The following is a 22455-nucleotide window of genomic DNA, read 5'->3' on the forward strand; positions in this document are numbered from 1 at the left end:
CAAATATAAAGGAGAAAAGTCTTTTTTAGATGAAAGATATTAAATGTATACATATACATGTATTCCTCAGGTTATTAATTTGTTTCCAAAAGCAAAATACATATTGGTGCCTCAGAATGTAATATTGTAGGGAAGCCATGAATAATCAAATTCTTGGCAAGATTTCCATGTGTCAAGAAGAAAAGTCTGGAAATCTTAAGACTGGGTGTGACATTTCCAAAAGCAAAACAAGTATTGGTGCCTCAGAATGTAGTAAGTATGGAAGCCATGAATAATCAAATTCTTGGGGAAATTTTTTATGTATCAAGAAGAAAAGTCTGGAAATCTTAAGACTGGGTGTGACTGGGCTTACCCATGCAAATAGAAGGGGTGTGTAAATGGTTAGCATATATATCAATCAGCTATGTTTCTATCTTGCTATCCCTCTCCTTTACCTTGCCTTTGTAGGCGTTCAGTTGTTTATTTTTCTAACCATTTCCAGGAAAAGGCACATGAGACTTGTCATGTCCAGAGGGAGGTGGGGGATGGAGTAGAGAGTGGTTACATTAACTGCTCGGCTCAGAAAGCAGAAGTTTGTTCTGGAAACTTAAGGGGAAAAAAAATTAAGGAGGATTAATGTCCGGATTCCCCAAATATATTCTAGTTGATCTGGCCTCTAGGTTTTGTAGTGCATGTGTTCTAATTATTCATTCAACACTGATCTGTTCTCAGTGCAAACCCAGGTAGCAGCTCAGCTACCTGCAGAGAAGGAAAAGCCCTCTGTGTGGTCTCCTGACGGGAATGAGTCAAGCCACGTTCTGATGCCTCACCTCGCTAGAAGCCTCCCAGACTTTTCATTTCCTCTTTTCATTTCATTTTAAAGTTGCAGAAAATATTTTTTAGTGGAAATCAGATTTCCTAATGATTCATATACAAAGAACCAGGGAGACAGCTGGGCCGGTGGAAGCCAGACCCCTCCAGCCCTCGCCCCTACCTGCTGCGTCTGCTGTCTCTGGATGGCTCTCACTTTGGGAACGGGGCTCTCCCTGGAGGAGGAGGACTGTTGCCGGGACCGGCTCCCGTTCTGCACAGGTTCGGCCACCAGCGCTGCGGACGCCACCGACATGCTCCCCGTGCTCCGTAAGGAAGCGCTGTGTGGCAGGGATGGTGGGGCTTTGGCTCGGGCACCTAACCCAGCCTGGTCCATCTTCCGGATGTGGGCCTGCCCGGTGCTGTTCTGCCGCGGCAGAGCAAGAGGGACGTGCCTGTCCGGCACAGTGTGCCGCCTGGAGAAGTCCTCGCTCTGGGTGCTGCGTTTGGTGAAATCTTCCATGCTGCTATTGCTGGGCCCGCTGAGTTTGAAGTCCTCGCTGTTACTTTGGCTTCTGGAACTGGCAGTGCTTAGATTCTCCAAACTGGAATCCACAGAGGCCTTTGGCATTGCTGGAATTGGGTTATTGAGGTGATAGACAGGGTTCTGGAAGGACAAGGGCTGGAGGCTGCCTGGCTGGTTCAGGGCTGGGTGCAGGGGCCTTCTCACTTGGGGGGCGCTCTGGGGAGTGCTCTGGGTCTCCCGCAGTTGTTTGATGCTGGCCACCTGCGTGATGGAAAGCTGGCTTCCCGTCAGGCGCACAGGCACATCAAGCATGACAGACGCGTGCTCCATCTGAGCGGCGTGAGGGTCCTGGAGGTCCATGAGGGAGATGCTCCGGCCGTTAGGAAGGCTGCTTTCCTTTTCATCCTTTTCAGAGTAAGTCATGCTCTGGGAGGACGCCTGCTGAACCAGCAATAATGTCTTCCCTCTGAAATAGCTATCTGTGTTGTCCTGGCTTGGAGATTTGAGTTTATGCAAATCACTGTGGAAAAAGAGGGCCCTTAATTACTCTTGAGGCAAATTCAAAATAGTTTTAAGATTTCTCAACCCAAGGCATAAGAACATTCCTGAAGGCTCACAGGCCCAATGTGGAGACTTATGTTGGTTTCTAAACTCAGATTTCATTGTTATAATTCTTAAAAAATCCAATATTTCAGGGCACCTGGGTGGCTCAGTGGGTTAAAGCCTCTGCCTTCAGCTCAGGTCATGATCTCAGGGTCCTGGGATGAAGCCCTGCATCGGGCTCTCTGCTCAACAGGAAGCTGCTTCCCCCTCTCTCTCTGCCTGCCTCTCTGCCTGCTGGTGATCTCTGTCTGTCAAATAAATGAATAAAATCTTAAAAAAAAAAAAGTCCAACATTTGTAGTTTCTCTCCAAAGAAAATAACACTGAATAACACTGTGTACACCACTCCATCATTGTTTTCGATTTGTACCAGAATTCCAGTCATTTCCTACTTAGGGTTTACACCCTCCCGAGCTATTCCAATTAAGAGTTAATTGGTTCTGTCTAAACCTTGAAGAGGAGGGAAGAGTGCTGTGTGTACAATCAAAAGGGTCCCTGCTAAAGGTCCGAGTCTCCCCAGTCCAGAAAAGAGAGTCAGTCTAAGCATCAACATTGTATCTACCTATCCAGCTGACACAGTCAAAATGATGTTAACAGAGGTTCTCTAGATTTTTGAGTGCTATAATACATGAAAATATAAATGTCATAGAGCCCTTAATCTTCCATTAAGCTGGACCTAGGTTTTTTTTTTTTTAATGTTTGTTGATTATATTATAACTCTACAATATCATCGTAGAGTCATTCTAGAAAATAAGTATTCTAAATCTTGTGTATTATTATGAAAAACTGGATTTATCTCAGGTCACATGATTCTTTCCAATTAATCATGGCTTTCAGGTTTTAAATTCAACAAGTAAGTCAAACAGATTTCTGCCAAATCTTGAAGTATTATCTCTCTCTGAGACAACAGTTTCAAGTCTCATACCTGTCAGTGGGGTCTTCAAATATTTTCTGCAGCCCAGAGGAAAGGCTTCCACTGACATTCGGACTGGAGTTATGCTCAGTGAAGCGCCTCAGTTGCTGTTGTATTGGCGTAGGATTAGTCAGAGACTTGGTAATATCAGCAAGAACTCGAGGGAGAGGTCCCAACTTTGCCACGGTCGCCTGTAGGAAGGAATTTTCACCCTAATTGGATAATAAGCATTGCGACATCCAACAAGGATTGTTTTTGGGACAGCGATGCCCATTGATGGAGGGGTGTAGGTTGGAGGGAAGGGTAGGTGTTTGCATATGGGAGTGGCAGGTTCATAATGCATTGTTATGGAGCAGCAGAACCATGGCGTCGAGATGAATGGAGGCGAAACAAGGTGCAGCAGACATCGAGGAAAGAAAGGAAATAGAAATTAGGATTATGCAAATAAAAATTAAAAGACATGCTCAAAACAACCAAACTATTGCCATTCCAACTAAAATAGGCATGCAAAGCAAACTAAATCTTTGGGAGACTAGTAGGTCAAGGTCGGGGGTGGGTAGGGGAAGAACCAAACACCTTCTGACCAAAGGACTTCAAGACCAGAGGATTGTCTAATGTGATGAAACTTCCAAAGAAAAGGCTTCATGTGAGAAAAGAAATGCATGCCAACATACAAGAAGGTGTTGCATTCAGGGGTCCATAGCACTGTAGGGCAAGCAGCTGATACTGCCATCCACTATACCATTTACTTTTGGGAACTCAGACCTATTGTCAACTGGGTTTGCGGCCGCATGACAATATATTTTTAAGCAGCAAAATCAGGTAAACTCTCTCTATGGGATATGTCTAAGATTTACTCCTGGTTCTCAGGACCAAACACAGATTAAAAAGGAGAAGGCATGTTGAAATAGCAAAGCCTGTTAAAAAAAGGCCATGACCCTACATCAGCCAGGCCTATTTCACAAGATTACTATTTCCGCATCCCACTGATGCGGTTATTCGACAAAGATTCGCTTTTTAGTATTGGCTTGATCCATCTCAATCATTTTTTTCTTTGGGGAATTCTTATTCTCATGGAGTCTTACGGGACTCAACTCTCAGGCAGCTTTACATGGCTGCCTCTTGGTCTCCTGTGTCTTCTCCACAACTGAGACTCTGACTCTGCTCAGATGGGTAGAGTCGCTGCTCAAACACCACTCAAAGACTAGCCTTTACTTGCTCAACTTTCTTGAGCCATGATTCATATTCAAGGAATTGCCCTCAGCACAGCTGCAACTCAAAGTCTAGCTAGCATTTCTACAAGTGAAGAAGGGGTCCTCAAGAATACAAAACAGTTTACTATTTACAAATGGTAGAACACCGTACCATTTACATTGCCTCAGGAAATTGCTTTTTACTAATAGGTCTTACTCCCCCCATTTTTTTTTTTTTGGTTTCTCCCCCCACTTTACTGGGGGGAGTAACCAAATTAGCAACATTTAACAACACTGTAAGGATAATAGGAAAATGGAGGGAAACAAATACATTCTTATCACACAAAAATAACTTTGTCTTCTGAAGTTATTCTAACATACCACCACACCTATTTATGAAGTACCTGTAGCAAATAAAACATCAATAAATAATTATTGTGATAAACCTAGCTCAAGTCTAAGACTACTTTCCATTACAAACTCTATTTTTTTTTAAAAAAATTCCAGAAGGAAGAAAATGATTGGCATGGTGTATATTTAGTTATTAATATAATATATAATAAAATTCTTATATACTCAGAAAATAAACGATTAATAGTATTTTCTCTTTTTAAAATTCATATCTGTAGAGAAAGAAAACATTTTCAGATCCCATGTAACCCAGTAGTACTAATAGTTATATCGAACCCTCTAACTTGCATAATAAAAAAAAAAGTCTCATGAGTGAAACAAATTAAACATGAGTGAAACAAATTAAACATGATAATCTCAGTATTTTTCTATGTCCACACTTCTGTTAGAACTATTATACAAGGTTTCATCATCTTATCCTGCTATACATGAATAAATATGCATTTAGCAATGTTTATGTTGGTTTCTAGGCAAGTTTTTAGACATGTTATATATAATGTTCTATACATTATTTATTTATAGAAATATACACCCCATTAATTCAAATAATTACTTAAAATATATGTTCATAATTTCATGGCCTTCTAGAATTTCTTGGTTTGTAGGATACATTATTTACTCAGAATTGGTAACTACTTATTCCCAGACTTCTAGCACAAAAAGGTTGCTTTCAACTAGCAGAAAGCACGAATGCTGTCACTCTGTAGATACCCTTTAGAATTGAGGTACGTTAAAGTTCTCTAACTCCCAGCTCCCATTATGCTTCCAACCTACTTTACCTTATCAAGTTGGGAAACTACTTCCCACAGTAAGGAATGCAAAACTGAAAGCTCTCGGCCCAGATCAATGTAACCATCAAAGCCTGGGGTGTTTGAGATGGTGTCTGGATTAGAGATCTCCAAAAGAAAGCGCTTCATTCCACCCCATTCATGCTCTAAAAAATCATTCATGAACGCCATGTATTCTTCTTTGTTACCAAATCTGAGGTAGAGGGAGAGAAAATGGGAAAGGACATGTTTGAGATGTTTGAGTTGACTTTACACTGAAATTTAAATTATTTTTTTAATTTAATTTTTAAAATTTAAGTTCAATTAGCCAACATAGAGTACCTCATTAGTTTCAGATGTAGTGTTCACAATTCATCAGTTGCATATAACACCCAGTGCTCATCTCATCATGTGCCCAGTTTTTTATCTTTATGTTGGGGAGGTATGTGACTAATTTATAAACTTTAAGCGCTAAATGTTAAAATATACTTTCTTAATACTGATGTAAAACTCAAACACTTTGCATAGCTTTCTATTCTCTGTTGGCTAAAGCTAAATCTCTCTTTTTTTGGTTATTTAAAGCTCTCTGTAAATAACCTTCATTTGCCTACCAAATGCTCATTAGTATAAACCTTCAATATTGCTAGCTTCTTCAGAGTCTCCCAAATATATATATACCACTTCTCCAAGACTTTGCTCATGCTATTTATTTTCGCTACAGAAGAACTTCTCTTCTTTGTCTATCTAAAGTCCAGGAATTTTCAGGGCCTTGCTTAAGCCCAGAAAACTTCTTCCAAAATAAACTAGAAATAATTTTTATCAGATTTAACACAAATATGGGTAAATAGGTCTATTTCTGTGTTGGCTCTTAAATAGGGTACACAAAGTTCAAATAGTGCACTTCTAGAAGTCATTACTTATACTAAAAAGTCACTATTTATGCTAGAAAACAATCTGTCTCACTGAAGTTCTAATTTTTTTCTTCAATACACTGCAAATACAGAATCTTGTCCTTTTAGAAACAATGAAAAGCGGCAAGAAAAAGGTGTGAGTGGACACACTCTGTCACCTAAACGTTTCCGCTGTTTATAATTTGAGTGCATTTCCTCCCCAATGGTTTCCTAACTTCCTGTAAAAAAATTTTAAATCTATAGAAAAGCTGAAAGACTATATAACAAACAACCATATGCATTCGTCTATATTAACCAACTGATAACATTGTGCCAAGTTTGCTTTCACTTTCTCTCTCTACACACACTTTTTTTTTTTTTTTTTTGGCTGAACCATTTTAAACTAAGTTGCAGACATAAACTCTAAATACATTAGTGCCCATTTCTCCAGAATAAGGAATAGCTCTTACATAAACCAATACCATTATCACACTAAAACTTTTAAAAACCATTATCCATAAATCATCTTATATATAGTCCACATTTAATTGTCCCCAAAATGACTTTTATAGATTTTTTTCTAATTCAGATCCAAGTAAGATTTGAGCATCCAGTGTTTTTAAATATAGAACAGTCCCTCTCCATCTTTTCAATTTTTCATGACATTGACTTTTTCTGAAGGGCCCAGGTCAATTGTCTTAGATAATGTAAACACTTAGTTTGTCAGATGGTTTATATACTTGGGTTTTTATTTTAACATATTTCTGGAATAACAGCATATATATTTTCTAGTATCCTTTTTCATTTCTGCTCAAGTTAATAGCACTTTTCATTGAGTACAATTATATCTTCATCATTTACCATATTACTGGATATATCTACTGAATGTACATACCACGGGCTATTTAAGCACTCCTTTAAAATGAATTATTAAGCCGTTCCTTCTTTTTTCCTTATTTTTAATACCACCACAATGAAAATCTTGTACAATGAGTAATGAAGCTCCCCACTCCCATCCAAATTTTAGGTGTCATGTATTTTTTAAAACAATGTTTTTAAAAAAGTGCTTCTGGTAGTGACACCTACTTGGCAAAGTTAGCCAGGTTCTGAATGACCTTGGCAATCAGAGTCAGGGTGCGAGATGTGCGGTCATCAGGATACTCCTGCATAAGGTTGAAGAGACTGGGGGACATGATGGCGGGGCACAGGAAACGGAGAAACAATGAGGCACTGATGAGCCGCTCACTGATGTCCTGCTTGCCGCGGGTCAGGCACTGCTGCTTCCATGATGCAAACACTTCTTTCAACTCACGAGGGAAAACACTGGGGAAGGAAAAAGATCAAACCTCTAAATATGAAAGTAGCGTAATGCAAGAAAACACAAGTGATCCCATTCTGGCCCAGCACGCCTCTGCTCTAGAGACAGGCTAAGACGAGAGCTTAGTAGAGAGAATTCTGCCTGATTCATAGCTTACAGTTGGTGGAAAATTGACCAAAGTCCAGATGGAGCCTGTAAACCCAAAGCTACAAAACTCAGGGATTAGTGTAAATTTAGTTTTGCAAAGTGGGAAAATGGCATGAGGCTCCTGACTAAACCATCTGGTTTAACAGAGCATACCACAATCTCTCTAAAGAGTGTTCAGCAAAACTCTTCCAAAATCTCACCAATCGCTGGGGCTGGAGCAATGCAAAGATCATGAACACAACTGTTTAACACTAATAAATATTTTAGAAAGCCACTCAAATACTTTTGGTATTAGGGGAAATACTGTATTTACGCAGGTACTGCTGCTTACAGTAGGAATTTGGATTTTAGAGAGGGGACTCCATCAGGGAAACCTTCCATCTTCCCCCAAGCCCTTCCTTTGGCTGGGAAAGGCTACCGTTAGCACTGCGATGACTTCCGCATGGAGGGCGCTGAGCTCCACGAGCAGGGGCTAACTCGAGGACACCTGCTCACCAGTAGGAGTTGATGATCTTGCAGAAAGCCAGCTCACAGCACATCTTCAGGTTGCTCTGATGGTCTATCAGTTCGCTCGAGGAACACTTGCTGGGATCTACTTCACAGTTCTCATCGGACTCGTACAAAGCTTTGATGAACTCCCCTGTTTGAAGAGAGAAGATGACAAGTAGTACAACTATGAAGAGTTATTCTGTCCTCCTGAACAGAATAAAAGGATTCTGGATTTCTGTTCTTAACGTAGAATGGGAATTTCTTTCCGAGACCTCACATGGAGGGCACAAAGGATTGTTACCGCTTTAGAACCCAAGGGTTACTGCCTCCCATTTGCCATGTTTATTTTCCTCATCCTGGAAGTGGAAAAACTGCAGTAAGTAACATCACCATCATGGTCTTTATAAATATAAGAATGATACTACTTTAAACAACGATATGACTTTAAATCTATTCTCTAAAACCATGAATATATTTTATTAGCAGGAACTCATTATTTGTTACAAGGTCCTTCTACCAGGGTGAATAATGTTATTTTAGAAGAAAAAAGAACCCAAGCTTGATTGAACAGCCAACCTAAGTGTTTAGTGCTAAAGCTGGTGCCAAACACAGATTCAAGTAACGGTCTCTAGACTTACTTCTTGTGAAGGGGACAGACCTTCATCAGAGCACAAAATTGTAGCAGAACATTTCTTCATATAATGTTTGTCCAGAGAAATTTAGTTTAGAAGCACTGTTCACATACTCCCTCCTCTGGAGAGATATGCCCATATTCCCTAAAAGAACAAATTCTTACCTTCCCTGTTCATCCTTCACTATTCACTATACCTTATGTATGTTCTAGTGTTCCATGTCTCACGCTGCAGGGGATTATCTGTTCACATGTCTGTCCCATGGTCACGTCTCTGGGATAAATACCCTTGGGGGTCAGAGGTCAGCTTCAACTCATGCTTGAATTTCCAGCCTATCAAATAGCTCCCGAAGCACTGAAGATGCTCAATATTTACCAAAGATGATTGTATGTATTCTTAGGTTTTTAGAGCTCTTAATGACAGAGGAGTGGATTTTGCAACGATCCCTTCAAATCTGCTTATCTCTCTCAAGGTTCAGCCTAGTTCTTCTCTTTCTTTTTTTAAGATTTTATTTATTGAATTGACAGAGAGATAGCACAAGAAGGAAGAGCAACAGGCAGAGGGAGGGAGAAGCAGGCTCTCCGTGAGCAGGGGGGCCCAATGTGGGGCTCGATTCTTGGACTCTGAGATCATGACCTGAGCCAAAGGCAGATGCTTAACTGACTGAGCCACCCAGGTGGCCAAAATGGCAACTTTGAACTAAATTTTCTCTGGAATTCTTCAAGCAGCCTGGAAACAGTATCTATTTTTTTTTTCCCCAAAGTGTATGTATATTTCACTAAACTTTAATTATACTGAGTGTTCAGCTGTCCTTATTAATTTTTTGGTTTACTGAGACTTCACTGTGAAGCCTCTTTATAGAATAATTATTATAAAACCGTTCTCAATTGTAGTATTAGAGGCTCCTGCCACAGTAAGTACAGTTTCATATGAAAATAATTGAATTCTTCTCAGGCAACTGAAAATTGTGCAGTTCTTCAGGGTTACTACTTGAAAAGTCACATTACTATCTCAAACCATATAAAATCAGTCTGAATTTACACTGGCTCCAAGACACTGTTGGTTGTTTTCAAAAGAGCGTTTCTCTCAGAAAAGTAAAATATGGGAGAAGAGATAGCTATTGAGCATCTAGGATATTAAGGCTAACTAGAAATTGGGAAGTTAAGCAGGAAGAAGACAGTAGAATCTCCATCCTGAAGCATCTTACACTTAATTTTGTTTATGCTTTTGGAAGCAGCAGCCATTTTCACTACCCCGGTCTCTGCTCTTGGGTTATAAATATGATAATAGAGATCTATGTGGGGTTATTTGAGTTTCTTCTCATGGTCACTGAATTTTCATGTCTCATTTAGCCCATCAGCTATTTAGTTATTCTCTCTCATATCATAGCACTTGCATCTACTTTTCACTTTGGAAATTTATTTGGAAATCTTGTGTATTAGTACACTGAATGGCAGAACATAGATTTTGATTTTTAAGAAGTAGTAGTTAGTAAACACATATTTATCCCTACGTCCACAGAATGGAGACTACGATTTGAGATGTTTCATCATTGCCTTTTATAAGGCAATGCAAATCATTAAAGCAAGCCATGAGATAATACTTTATATGACTGTAATAAGCTCTTCAGGTGAGACTATGAACCTCTCTGTAACTTTCCCAGTATCAGTGAAAATCCACTTTCACTATTCTTACAAATTCCCATTATATCTTAAACTAAAGCACATGACTTAGAGCTAGGAAGAAGGAAGAGAAAAAATTTACTTCTGCAGAGTAGGGATTAATCACTGCTACAGTGAGTCCACTTCCTGTAAACACAGTGGGCCCATTTCTTTGGCAGTCATTCACACCATAGCCCGAACAACCTGGTTCCTGTCCTCCTGATAGCAGTCCCAGCCGCCACCAGTGCTCTTTACGTTGCCAAATGCAGTAGTTTTTTTCTTTTTAATCTCTGCCTTCCTCAATCTCTGACTTTATCGATGTTTTCGTATCTTTCGGTGTCTAGGACTATTTTCTTGGTTTCCTTGTTTTCCATGTGTGCATGTGTGCTTTCTCTTTGTGATCAATTCCTGTTCCCCCTCTTCCTTCTGTCTGTATCTTAAACCTAGGTGGACTGGAAGATCTGTAGCGTCACTTATCCCTCCACATAGGTAACTCGGTCCAAAATTCCAAGAGACACCTAGACAGATGTCTTGGAATTTCTCACCTAGAACCCCTGGGATTTCCTATTAGAACTTCAAATTGAATACCTACAAAATGGAAATACTCACTTTTCATCTCTCAAGCCTACTACTTCTGTGTTCTTTATTTCTGCCAAGAATCGCATCATCCTTCTAGTAACTCAAGGCCCAACATCCATTGTGGTATCTGGTCTCCACCGCCTGCTCTGGCCCATTCTCACAAATTGACAAGCTGCCATGTCCCATCAGCTCCACTTCTTTAATATTTCTCAGACCCCCTTTCCTCTTACTCTTGGTGATCCCATCATTCAGAGGCTCCTGATTTTTGGCCTTCCTTCTTACAATGGCTTCTTAACTGGTCTCTGTTTTCAGTCACTTTCTTCACCAACACATGTTAATCATTTTGGTAAACTAATTCTATTGAAAATACCCTGCTCAGCACTTGCAGTGGCTCAGCAGTGATTACTGTAAAATCTGAACTCTTCAGCCTGGCATTCAAGGCTCTCAACAAATTGGTTCTCATTGTTTTTCTAATCTTTGTTGTTGCTATTGACTTGTCTGTTTCATTTCATTTTTCAGCTAATTAATTTTATTTCATACATGTCTGGTTCTCTCATACCTTTATATCTTTTTGTCCCTGTGGTTCTTTCCCTATGCTAATTCCTACTACTTTCCTTGTCCAATATCTGTTTTTATATAACCCTTCTAATTCTTCAAGCCACACACACACAGTTTATACATCTTACACATGAAATTCCATCAGCTAGAATTAATTCTTTGGAAAAACACAGAATCTCCCTCTCTCCCTTTTTATAGGGATACCCTTACCTTATCTCCCCATTTTATAAACTCCTTGAGAGCAAAAATCGGTCTATTCATTCAACATAACTTACTGTCTACTCTTGACCATCACATGTGACTACTGAGCACTTGAAATGGGGCTAGTGCAAACTGGAATATGTAACAAAAGTGAAACACAAACCAAATTTTAAAGAGTTTGCATGAAAAAAAGTAATGTGCCTCACTAATAATTTTTATACTGATAACCAGCTAAATAATATTTGGATGTAATGGGTTAAGTATAATGTTATTAAAATTAATTTTACCTGTTTCTCTTTACCCTTTTTATACTGTGACCACCTGGGAATTTAAATTACTCACATGTGACTCATATTATGTTTGTGTATGATGGTGCTGCTCTACATTCTGTGGGAAATACTAGGGATATAAAGATAAAAGGAATGACTATGTTCTTCAAGAAACTCAATGTCATGATGTATGTCACCCAGCACAGTGCATTACTCTAGTGGTTTTAATGCCTGAATTTCATGACCAGATCTAGAATTCCAGGTTAGTGGCCTAGTCAGCAAGAACTACTGAATGGGGAGCCCCTGGGTGGCTCAGTGGGTGTAAAGCCTCTGCCTTTGGCTCAGGTCATGATGCCAGGGTCCTGGAATCGAGCCCCATATCAGGCTCTCTGCTCAGCGGGGAGCCTGCTTCCCTTCCTCTCTCTCTGCCTGCCTCTCTGCCTACTTGTGATCTCTGTCAAGTAAATAAACAAAAAAAATCTAAAAAAAACCCCCACACCAAACCAACAAACAAAAAAAAAAAAACCAAACTACTGACTGGGCAAAATTCTAGCAATCCTGCAGGCAGAAATTGGGAGTTAAGGGAACTCGCAAAAGTTTTTAACTTTTGATACATGATAACAAATGTTAACACTTTCAAGGTTTAGGTAATATATTTATATAGTAACATAAATCATCAATACTTCAGGGGAAACAGGTACCCTCAGATCTAGTAGTGACATCCACTTACATTGTGTGTCTTAGTGTCAGGAACTTAGGGCCCCGGGGGTAGCTGCATATGTTGATGAGCTTTCTCCTTCTGTACATATTGTAATAAATCAACGTGTAATAAAGCAGTACCACTTGTGAGTACTACTACAGAGAAACTTACAGCTGGAACTCAAACTTTAACACTCTAGTCAGCTAGAACTAGGCAATATGCTGAATTTGAGTTCAATTTGTTTGTCCTATGAGGGTGAAATAACAAAACTGAAAAGCAAAGAAAACAATGTGCTTCTTCTTCATACCCAGTGCGTCGTGAAGATACTGCTGTCCCACCAACTTGAGGTACTCCTCAATAGATTTGGTGGCAATGGTGTTCTCTCTGAAAATCAAGACGTCGTGCTCTCCACAGCGATCCACCTCGGACATCACTAAGTCGGTGAGAAAATCCTGGTGGCAAATGTTCAATCAGGCACAAAACAAATGAATAAATAATATGCGCTACAAGAAACCGATGAAATATCAGACATCCTGAGAATGCTGCTTTAAGACTAAAGCTGCATGATTCATTTGGAAAAAAAAACCAAAAGTCAATTGGAATAAAAGCTATCACCGGCCCTAGGTTTAAAATTCTGCCAAAGGTTTTCCATCATACTTTTGATAAAGACCATACGTCTATATGCGGCCCACAAGTTCCTCTATTTTCTGGTTTTTGTCCACCTTCCCAGCATCCTTGTATACCCATTGTCTCTGCACTCCATTCCAGCCACAAGGCCCTCAAACACCAAGCCCCTTCTAACATAGGATGCTGTCTATTAGCCACAAAGCTTCGCAAATACTGTTCCCAGTTCTGCCTCACTCCTACCGTCGCTCCTGTCCTCACTCTCATGGAGTTAATTCCTCAAATCCTTTGATTCTAGTTTGTACCTCATTTCCTCAGTGAGGCCTTCTCTGAACCAGCATCAGTCAGGTCTCCTATTCCCCACTCTCACAGTCTCATATTTATTTTTTTCTCTGCATTTCTCACTGTAATCACACATTTGTTTCTGTAAGAACTTGACCCCACGAGGCCAAAGACAGTGTCTATTTTTAGTCATTTATAGATCTTCACTATTAGTATCTGGTACATATAAGGTGCTCAATATATCAGAGTCAACATGGAATTTCTTAAACTTAACACTTGAACTCATCTTCTAGGCTAATTATCTATCTATTTATTCATCTATCAATCCCCATCCATCTATATACACATTCACCCAGAAAAAAGGCATTAAGAGAAATAAAGTCCTTAAGAATAGCTTGTTCGTTCCTCAATCATCTTAAAGATTAACTTGATGTAAAAGTCAATGTTTATTGTTATTTAGTTTAAATGTAGTAACGTCATATTTGGAGTGTTATATATTTCAGTCTCCAAAACCAAAAACAAAGGAAATATGCTGACTTACTTTTACTTTAAAATTAAGCATTTTGAACAGTAATGGGATTTACTCTGGGGCAGCTCAACAAAGTAAGAGTTACAAATGTAGGAATCACTACTACAACTCATGTACTAAGGAACAGGAGGAAACTTATGGGGGTGATGAATAACATTTTGTGTCTTGACTGTGTGGTTTTCGTGGGTGCATAATATGTCAAAATTCACTGCACTTTCCACTTAAAATGGGTGTATTGTATATAAACTGTACCCAATAAAATTATTTAAAAATATCCTATATATATACATGATATGGATATATATAATACATATATATATGTATTATATATATAATACATATATATCTTGAGCCTTAAGCAATGGAAGAGCATAATGACCATATCCATACATATTCAAAGATGAAATTCAAACTTCAATGGCACTTCACCCCAAACTCATATGCATTTGTAATACTAAAAAACTCAAAATTATTATCAAAACACTCAACTACAAAAATGATAATCATAGGAAGGCAGTTAGATAAGGGACTATATATTGAGTATATTCATATATTATTATGATTTGTATCAAGAAACCTTAAAAGCACTTGCTTTTATTATTTGGTTCTAAATAAATTATTCTAGCTGTGAACTCTAGATCTAAAATACGATTTTACCATGATCCATTTCACTGACTCTAATGAAGACTCAGCCTAGCAAATACACCGCATAGAGATGGTAATTATCATAGTTTGGGCTGATCAAAGACTATCAGCTGGTTGGTTTTCTTCATATAATTAGCATATTTCTCTTTTTTCCATCTTCCTGAATTTTTACTTCTATCCAGGATGAAATGAGGTTAAGACTATCATGAAACAGCTGCTAATCAAAACCCTTTACATGAAGACTCTTGTTGATGCCTACCATGTTTCTGGAATGCCTCCTTCTGTGACTAGGGAATGGAGTCATCAGATAATCTTAACTTAAAATATAGTGAGGAATATAACCATCATACAGCACACTCTGGAATTAAAGATAATCTTGAATACACTATGGGATTAGCACACCAATTGTACCATTTCTTTGGTCAGAAAATAAAGAGCTAGCCCTGATATCTGTGTTTCATGCAAATGAACTTTAAAAATAAATATCTGCTGGTTTCTCCATGTTACTTCTTTGTTTTGTAATCCCCAATTCCTGGATATACTACTACTACTAATAGGCTTCCTTCCTAAAAAATTTTTTTTAATCATTAGCAAAGCATTCTTCTCCAATTTAGATCTCTGCATGAAACACAGTATATATATACTTCTTCATAAAAGGGAAGAGATGTTGGGTAATGCAGCCCTCCTTTTTCACTTACCTTGGCTCTGCCAGTACTTTGAAGAATGTGCACTAAGGCACAGGCCAACTCCTCTTTATTTCTCACACTGATTACTGGTTCAAGGACAGAACACAGCATGGTGTAGTTGCTGGTGACAAATTCTGCGAATTCCTTGTATTGCTCCATAGGCAGAATGGTGATAGTTTGGAAACGTGATTTAATTCGAATAGAAGGTCCTCCTGTCTTTCCTTTGTTGGGTGTAGGGGTACTCACTGGGTACCATTTTTCTACAAACTGGCGACCAGTCACACTGGCAGTGGGAATGTTGACTAGCCCTACATAATTATTCTTGTCTTTTTTCTTCTTTTTTTCCACATCTTTATAAATGTGAACTGTGATGCTATGAAGAGGTGGAAGGCTGTAGAATTCAAAATGTTCACCCCAGAAAATATTATCTGCTTTGGTCTTGCTGGTTGTACGAGCAAAGAGGGTATCATCAAGGCACAGTTCACAGAAATATTTCTTTTTAGGGGCAAGGTCCTTGGCTTCAATGATCCACAAACGAAGAACATTTTCAGCTCGTCTGCAATTGTCCTATAAGAAAGCAACAAAGTTGAGTTGGAAAGTTGAAGTCCTAGAAAAACAACATTTTAATTTTAAAGTAGGTGATATTGACCATGCACTTTATCAAGGGCAGTCATTAAATAATGAAAGGGATTCTTTCTCTTTGTTCAGGAAAATAGCAAGCTCTAAATAAGAAGATAACAGAATCTTAGCCTCATACAGTCAATTTACTTGGGTTAAAAAAAATATCCTGTAATGTAAGTCCTAAAAGGCCAGCCTAGTGGCAACTGGCCCAGTTTCTGCAAATAAAAGAAGAGATAAGTAGTTAAGAAACTAGTGTTCTAGTCCCATTTCTGTCATGCACCAGCTTCTCACCTGGGCTCGTCATGTAACTTGTGAGTCTTCTTACCCACACGGGTAAAATCACAATAATATCTGCAATAAGATTATTTTGAGTGTAAAATGGCATAACATGTAAGTAAAAATTAAGGTGTGATTGCCGCATTTACCTTCTATCAACTTATTGCTTACAGAGGTATACATTTTTTAAACACTCAAAGCCACTATTACCTTATTTGGTTGAACTGTCCTACGAAGGTTTTCCATCCACTTATCTCTCTCTGAAGCGGAGTTACAGCTGAAGCATTTACTTCCACTTAAATATGTAACCTTCAACATAAAGATTAGAGATAAGGCAAAGGAAACGGATTTGGGGGCTCTATCTTTGTCATTCTAACCTTGTGAGTTACAAATATGCTATGAACCCAAATTGTAACGTACAAAACCAAAATGATACTTGGTGGTTCCATGACGTCTCTATTCTACATCTACATCTGCTTTTTTTTTCTCTCATGGAGGGAGCATTCACACTCATTTCCAGGTAGGAGAACAAAAGCCACTGAGAATTCAGGTCAGAACCCAAAACTGGCCTTCAGTTCAGAAAGATCAATATTAAGAACCTTCCAGGCCACATCTTCAAATACTTGCGAACAAATATGCTCGATATAACTGAAAATGCAAGGGAACCTCTAAATAGCTTATCAAATTTCTTGGAACTGCCTTCACTATAATATTACAGAAAGGGTATTCTATGAAAGTGAGAAGAATTAGCAGTACTGAATTAATGTCTTTGGAACCCATTTCTTCTCCACTAGGCAACAAGCTTGTCCATTTCCAGTTATCGATCACTATTATCACTGTCCTTTAAAAATGAACATGCTCTCTATATACTCAGAACCTAACACTGGGCCTGGTATGCAGTCTGTTGAACTGAGGTCCACAAATAGGGGAAAATTCACATGACTTTGTTAAAAAAAAGAACACCAATAAATGGCCTGTCCAAATAGTTTGAATGTGCTCACATATTAATTCAATCCACACTTACAAACTAGTGAATGAGATCAGATTATGCATGCTGTTCAATATGGTAGCTACTAGCCACGTGTGGCTACGTGAACCCCTGAAATGCAGCTAGTCCAAAACGAGATGTATTGTAAATATAAAATACACATCACGTACACATTTTGAATACTTAGCTTAAAAAACAAAAAGGATATAAAAAAATCTCACTGATAATTTTATATTAGTTACATGTTAAAATGATACTTGGGTTTAATAAAATTTTAGATTTTAGATTTCATATTTGGTTAGTTTATATTTCTGTTAGATAGGGTGGATCCATAAGAACAGGAATCAAACACCTTTCAACTTCTACACCATCTATCACAGCATTCATATTAGTCAGTCATTCATATTAGTCACTAAATTCACGCTAGTTAACCAAATCTTAATCTGAACAATTATACATACATACATATATAATTATGTAATATAATATATATGGATCTGTTTACATATGTGTAGTTTTTTTTTTATTAAAGATTTTATTTATTTGACAGACAGAGATCACAAGTAGGCAGAGAGGCAGGAAGAGAGAGAGAACAGGAAGCAGGCTCCCTGCTGAGCAGAGAGCCAGACACGGGGCTCAATCCCAGGACCCCGGGATCATGACCTGAGCCGAAGTAGAGGCTTTAACCCACTGAGCCACCCAGGCACCCCTATATATGTAGTTTTAAACTTTAAATTACAAAATTGGTCAATTGTGTACATTTAGTTTTAGAGGGAGAAATTACCTTAGAAAAAGTGATGGTCCTAATTTATTGGTGAAGAGCAATTTATTCATTAAAGAAATCAGGCACCTGCAATGTGCCAGGGACTGGACTGTGTGCAAGGGATTATAAAAATAAATAAGACAAGGTCTCAGATCTTGAACTGCCGAGGTTGTACTTAGAAAAATTGTGGTTTTGGTCAATCTTCTCAAAGAATCATTAAAATTGGGGGCTTAGGTCTTCAGGAGAAAGATAAACAGTGGGTGTTATTTTTATCAAAACTAAAAAATTACTGAACCTAGGAAAAAATAAATGAAAGAATAAAAAATTTAAAAAGGGAAAAGAACCTATAAAATGAAAATACTAACTTAGTAAATTATTGTTAGACTTGTGACTTCTGCTGAGAATATAATAAGAACCCATTATTTTGAAAGCAGACTAGGCCAAAAGGAATGAAAAACTATCAATAATGTAATGACTAATATAATTAGATTAATAGATTACCAACTTTCTTCCTAAAAGTAGGCAATTTTCAGCAAGTGAAAGTCACTTAAGATGATCAAATCATTGATACCACCCACAGTAAAGAAATCATAAAATTACTGGCTAGAAAATCTGTTTGGTTAACCTCTCTTCCTTCTTTATATGCTTTTTACCTCAAAGCAGAAGTCTTGCCCAAGGATGCTACTATGGAGTGGTTTCACTGACACAGGCTCTCCTCTGCCTAGATCCAGACATTCCACCGCACTGCAAGGGCTCAGCAAGGACTCATGGGAACGTGACTCTTTTAGTTTAGGCAGACCTCGAGCCCTAAAAGTAGAAGAAGATATTTTAGACCGTGTAACTCCTTGGCCAACAAGAAAATGAAGTACTGATGCACTGGAGGTTAACAACAAATGTATAAATTCCCAAGGGAAATGTAAATAAGGGGCAAATTAATAGTTAATCCATGATAATCATAGTAGGCATATTCACATGGCACATATAAACCACATACATATTTGTGTGTGTACACATACACACACTTTTTCAGTACAATATAAAAACACAACTTTACCAGTCTCAAGGGAGTTCAAAAAAACTCTACTACAAACATTGTTTTTATCTTCATTCCCATCTTGAAGATGAAGAAATACATACTATTCAAGGTAGCTTACATATTCTTTTTTCAGGCAAAGGTATTATCAAAAGTTGTTTTCTTTCTTTCTTTTTTTATTGTCATAGCTTGAACCTCTTCTCTCCTTGATGAAATAGTGGTGGGTGAACCCTCATTCTGTTTCTTTCTGTTTTGGCAGAATAAACACATTCACACAAACAGTCAAAGCCAAACTTTTCAGCACAAGACCCTGCCTTTCAAAAGATCTGATTTCCATCTCAATGTGGAATTCTTTTCTGGCGAGCATTTGGTCATATCCATGCTTTACTGTATAAACATGAATAAAGAATAAAATGCCTTGAAGAAACCTCCCACTCTCAAAAAAAATGTTCAAACTCTCATCTAGAAGAACAAATCTTTGTCAACACCATTCAGGCACCCTGACTGATTCTGTTTCTCAGTTGTTTAAAAAAGAATGTTGGGCATGACTCTGGTCATGACAGGAGCTAGTTCCTCGCTGCCCTTCAAGATTGGGAAGTATTAATGAAGTCAAGCGATATAAAGTAAAATATTCTTGAATACAGAACTAGATAGCCAACTGGTTTTACTCAATAATTATAGAATTTATTGACTAAAACACCCAGAGTTAAATATATGTGTTTTGAGTAGAAGTACCCACTAGTACAGATAAAAAGAAATGTCTTGTGCAAAGACATTCATTTTTGTAAAACACATTGAATAAAGAGCTTCATTTATTTCCTTGAAACGACTACGTTAACATTAATATCAGAGTGGCTTTCGATTAAATTATAAAGCAGTAAGTTAGAGGAAGCTCGCACTAAAGGCTGCTCTTTCCCTTTTGTTCCCGTTCTCACATTATTTCATCAAGCTCCAGATAGGAAGAAACATGTTGAGCAGTAAGAATTTGCATCCATTCTTCTTTCCACACACATGAAAAACAACTACCATTTCATGTTTACACTGAAAAACATGTGTTCTGACACTCAGCAGCATTTCTAAGGTCAAAAAGCTACTATGTCTATTTCCCATGGATAATACAAAGCTTGTATGAAAGGGACAAATGCCACTGAATGTTCTGTACATAAGAATATAACAAGGTGACATTTCTTTCCTCCTGCTCTCTCGGGTAAGACAATGACATGTTATAAACCGCAAACACAGCCCCGCCACTATATATAACTAAAGGCTACAAAAAATTTTTACTTCCACGTAATTACCATCTAACCTTTCCCAATATGTTTCATAGGGAGCCAGTGGAGTTAACAGGATACTGCAATGTTTTTGCAAACACGTATCCAACAGTCATTCCAGCCCATTTTTCCCAGGATTTGTCTGGAAGGGAAAAGCCGCTCATGCTTGGGGGGTGAGCCTCCCAGTAGGAAAGACGGAGGCCTATTTGAAATCGAAGCAGGTATGGCAGAGGGCTTGCTTTTATTTGGAAAATTCGCAAGGCAAATATCCTCAAACAGAAATTAATTTGATTTTCAACAAAATAAACGCCTACCTACATGAAGCAATGGTACAGCCACGTGGCGGTGCAGCCCCAAACCATAGCGGAGCCGCATGTCCCGCGTCGGGAGGCACTCTGTGTGCCTCCTCAGAAAGCAACCCTCTGCTTAGCAGCCAAGAGCCAACAGAACAGACTTTCCCTGCTGCCTTCGGGGACTGAGAACATCTTTGGGTAAACGTTTTCCAGGTGTAATTTCAAGTCTCCAACAGAAGTTGAACAGAAACCCAAAAAGGGAACATGAAGTCACCTTCCAAAGAGGCTGCAGAATAGGTAATATTCCTCCCTCTCCTCCTCAGGCTGCAGCCGGCCAGCCCCTCAGGTAACACAAACAAGGTGCTGGGCTCTAGGCTGGGCCTGTTGCCATGGCGCTCCGCCTAGAAGGAGAGCAGGGCTGGGAGGCAGCAGGGAGAAGCTGCGGTCTTAAGGACTCGGGAGCGTGCTCTGTGAACGTGACCATTTTAAGACAGGAAGGAAGGAATGGCAACGTCTACTACTCATTTTTAGTAACAGTTTCTCAAAGTCAGAGGCCGTTGGGAAAAAACAGGCAACTCTGTGGGTGGAAGAGCATCTCTTAAATAGAGGAACAAACCTGAGCTTTGGCTCATCTCCTCCATGATTCCCTGCCCCCCACTAGAAGGCATTCACTACATCCTACTTGTGAGAACAATCTTTCTCTCATATCTGTTCTATTTCCTTTGCAGTATTTACCCTAGTTTAATGTTCCCAGGTATTATTTTTTTATTAACTTATCTGGACTACACATTTTTTTTTAAAAGAAAGAGATGGATAAAAATCCTTATTTACTGTTTTTACAATGCTGAACAAATTTCATTTTGATGCTTATGTCTAACTTCCAAATGCAGCCATCAACAGATATTACAACCAAGACATCTGGAAATAGAATCCAAAACTTCTCCTAGTTATTGAAATTGCAATGATTAATTTGTAGTTTACAATCTCCTATTGTTCAGCATGTAGGTATGTGTGTGTACACACACTTATACCCTCATACCCATGAACTGAACACCAAAGTCACTAGTGTGTTCAACATTACTACTGAATAAATAAGCAAGCCCTTCCTGTATTGGAAAAAATGTCTCTGGGAAGACAGAAGTAATTCCCAGAGAAGCAGGATTACAGTAAACAGGAAGATCAAGCAGCCTGGGAATGGTTTGAGGTGGTGGTGGGGGGAGGTATTATCAGGCAAATGGTTTTATGTAATAGCATTAGTAACTCACATCCCCTCTAAATCATGTTTATCTCCTCCTGTACCTTCATGGGAATTGATTTTTCTTAGCTCTGCTAACTAGAGAGTTTTAAGAACCCTGTATGGCACAACAGCTTACTTCTATAATGTAAAGTAGAAGGTGGATTTACAGAGAGAATAATTGGAGTTTAAGGTCATTTTTCCTAGTCCAGTCTGACGATGGCCTTCATCAAGGAACCTAGCCTTGAAAGTGGACCTTGTGAATCTCTTGACTACTAGCCAGAGTTCTCTTCCCAACTCCTGCATGTCTGCCTCCAAACCCCATCATCCCAAACACTAAGTAAGAATCATTCAGGGCTCCAGTATAATTATTTCTTGGTTTAATTGGGAAACTGCTTTCCAGAAGCAATTTTACTTTCAATTAAGGAACACCGTATTCTTTACATTTTTGTTTTAAGGTCAGCAAACAACCTTGATTGCTATGTAAACTCCAAGGCCTCCAGCAAGGTGATGGGTAAGGGTTAAAAATGTAATTGCTTTGGTGATGAAGATTTACCTGCTGCTT

The 22455-nt window shown here is 38.7% G+C and overlaps 1 protein-coding gene across 10 annotated transcripts in view; it reads right to left on the reverse strand.

Moving 5' to 3' along the window:
• The window catches only part of RASAL2 (RAS protein activator like 2), a gene marked incomplete at its 5' end in the record, with an annotated part of 358965 nt that overhangs the window by 21999 nt on the left and 314511 nt on the right, over nt 1–22455 (reverse strand). For 6 of the 10 annotated variants that reach the window (XM_082704134.1, XM_082704133.1, XM_082704130.1 and 3 more), the window contains 9 exons: nt 974–1835; nt 2843–3042; nt 5214–5415; nt 7178–7414; nt 8052–8196; nt 12953–13097; nt 15424–15978; nt 16519–16617; nt 18713–18866. In XM_082704134.1, the coding sequence (XP_082560260.1) occupies nt 974–1835; nt 2843–3042; nt 5214–5415; nt 7178–7414; nt 8052–8196; nt 12953–13097; nt 15424–15978; nt 16519–16617; nt 18713–18866 (2599 nt within the window). The remainder of the gene's footprint in view (nt 1–973; nt 1836–2842; nt 3043–5213; nt 5416–7177; nt 7415–8051; nt 8197–12952; nt 13098–15423; nt 15979–16518; nt 16618–18712; nt 18867–22455) is intronic. The other 4 variants (XM_082704136.1, XM_082704135.1, XM_082704132.1 and 1 more) reach the window with 1 other exon arrangement.

This window comes from Mustela nivalis (assembly GCF_964662115.1).
Source record: "Mustela nivalis genome assembly, chromosome: 16".
Taxonomy (NCBI): Eukaryota; Metazoa; Chordata; class Mammalia; order Carnivora; family Mustelidae; genus Mustela; species Mustela nivalis.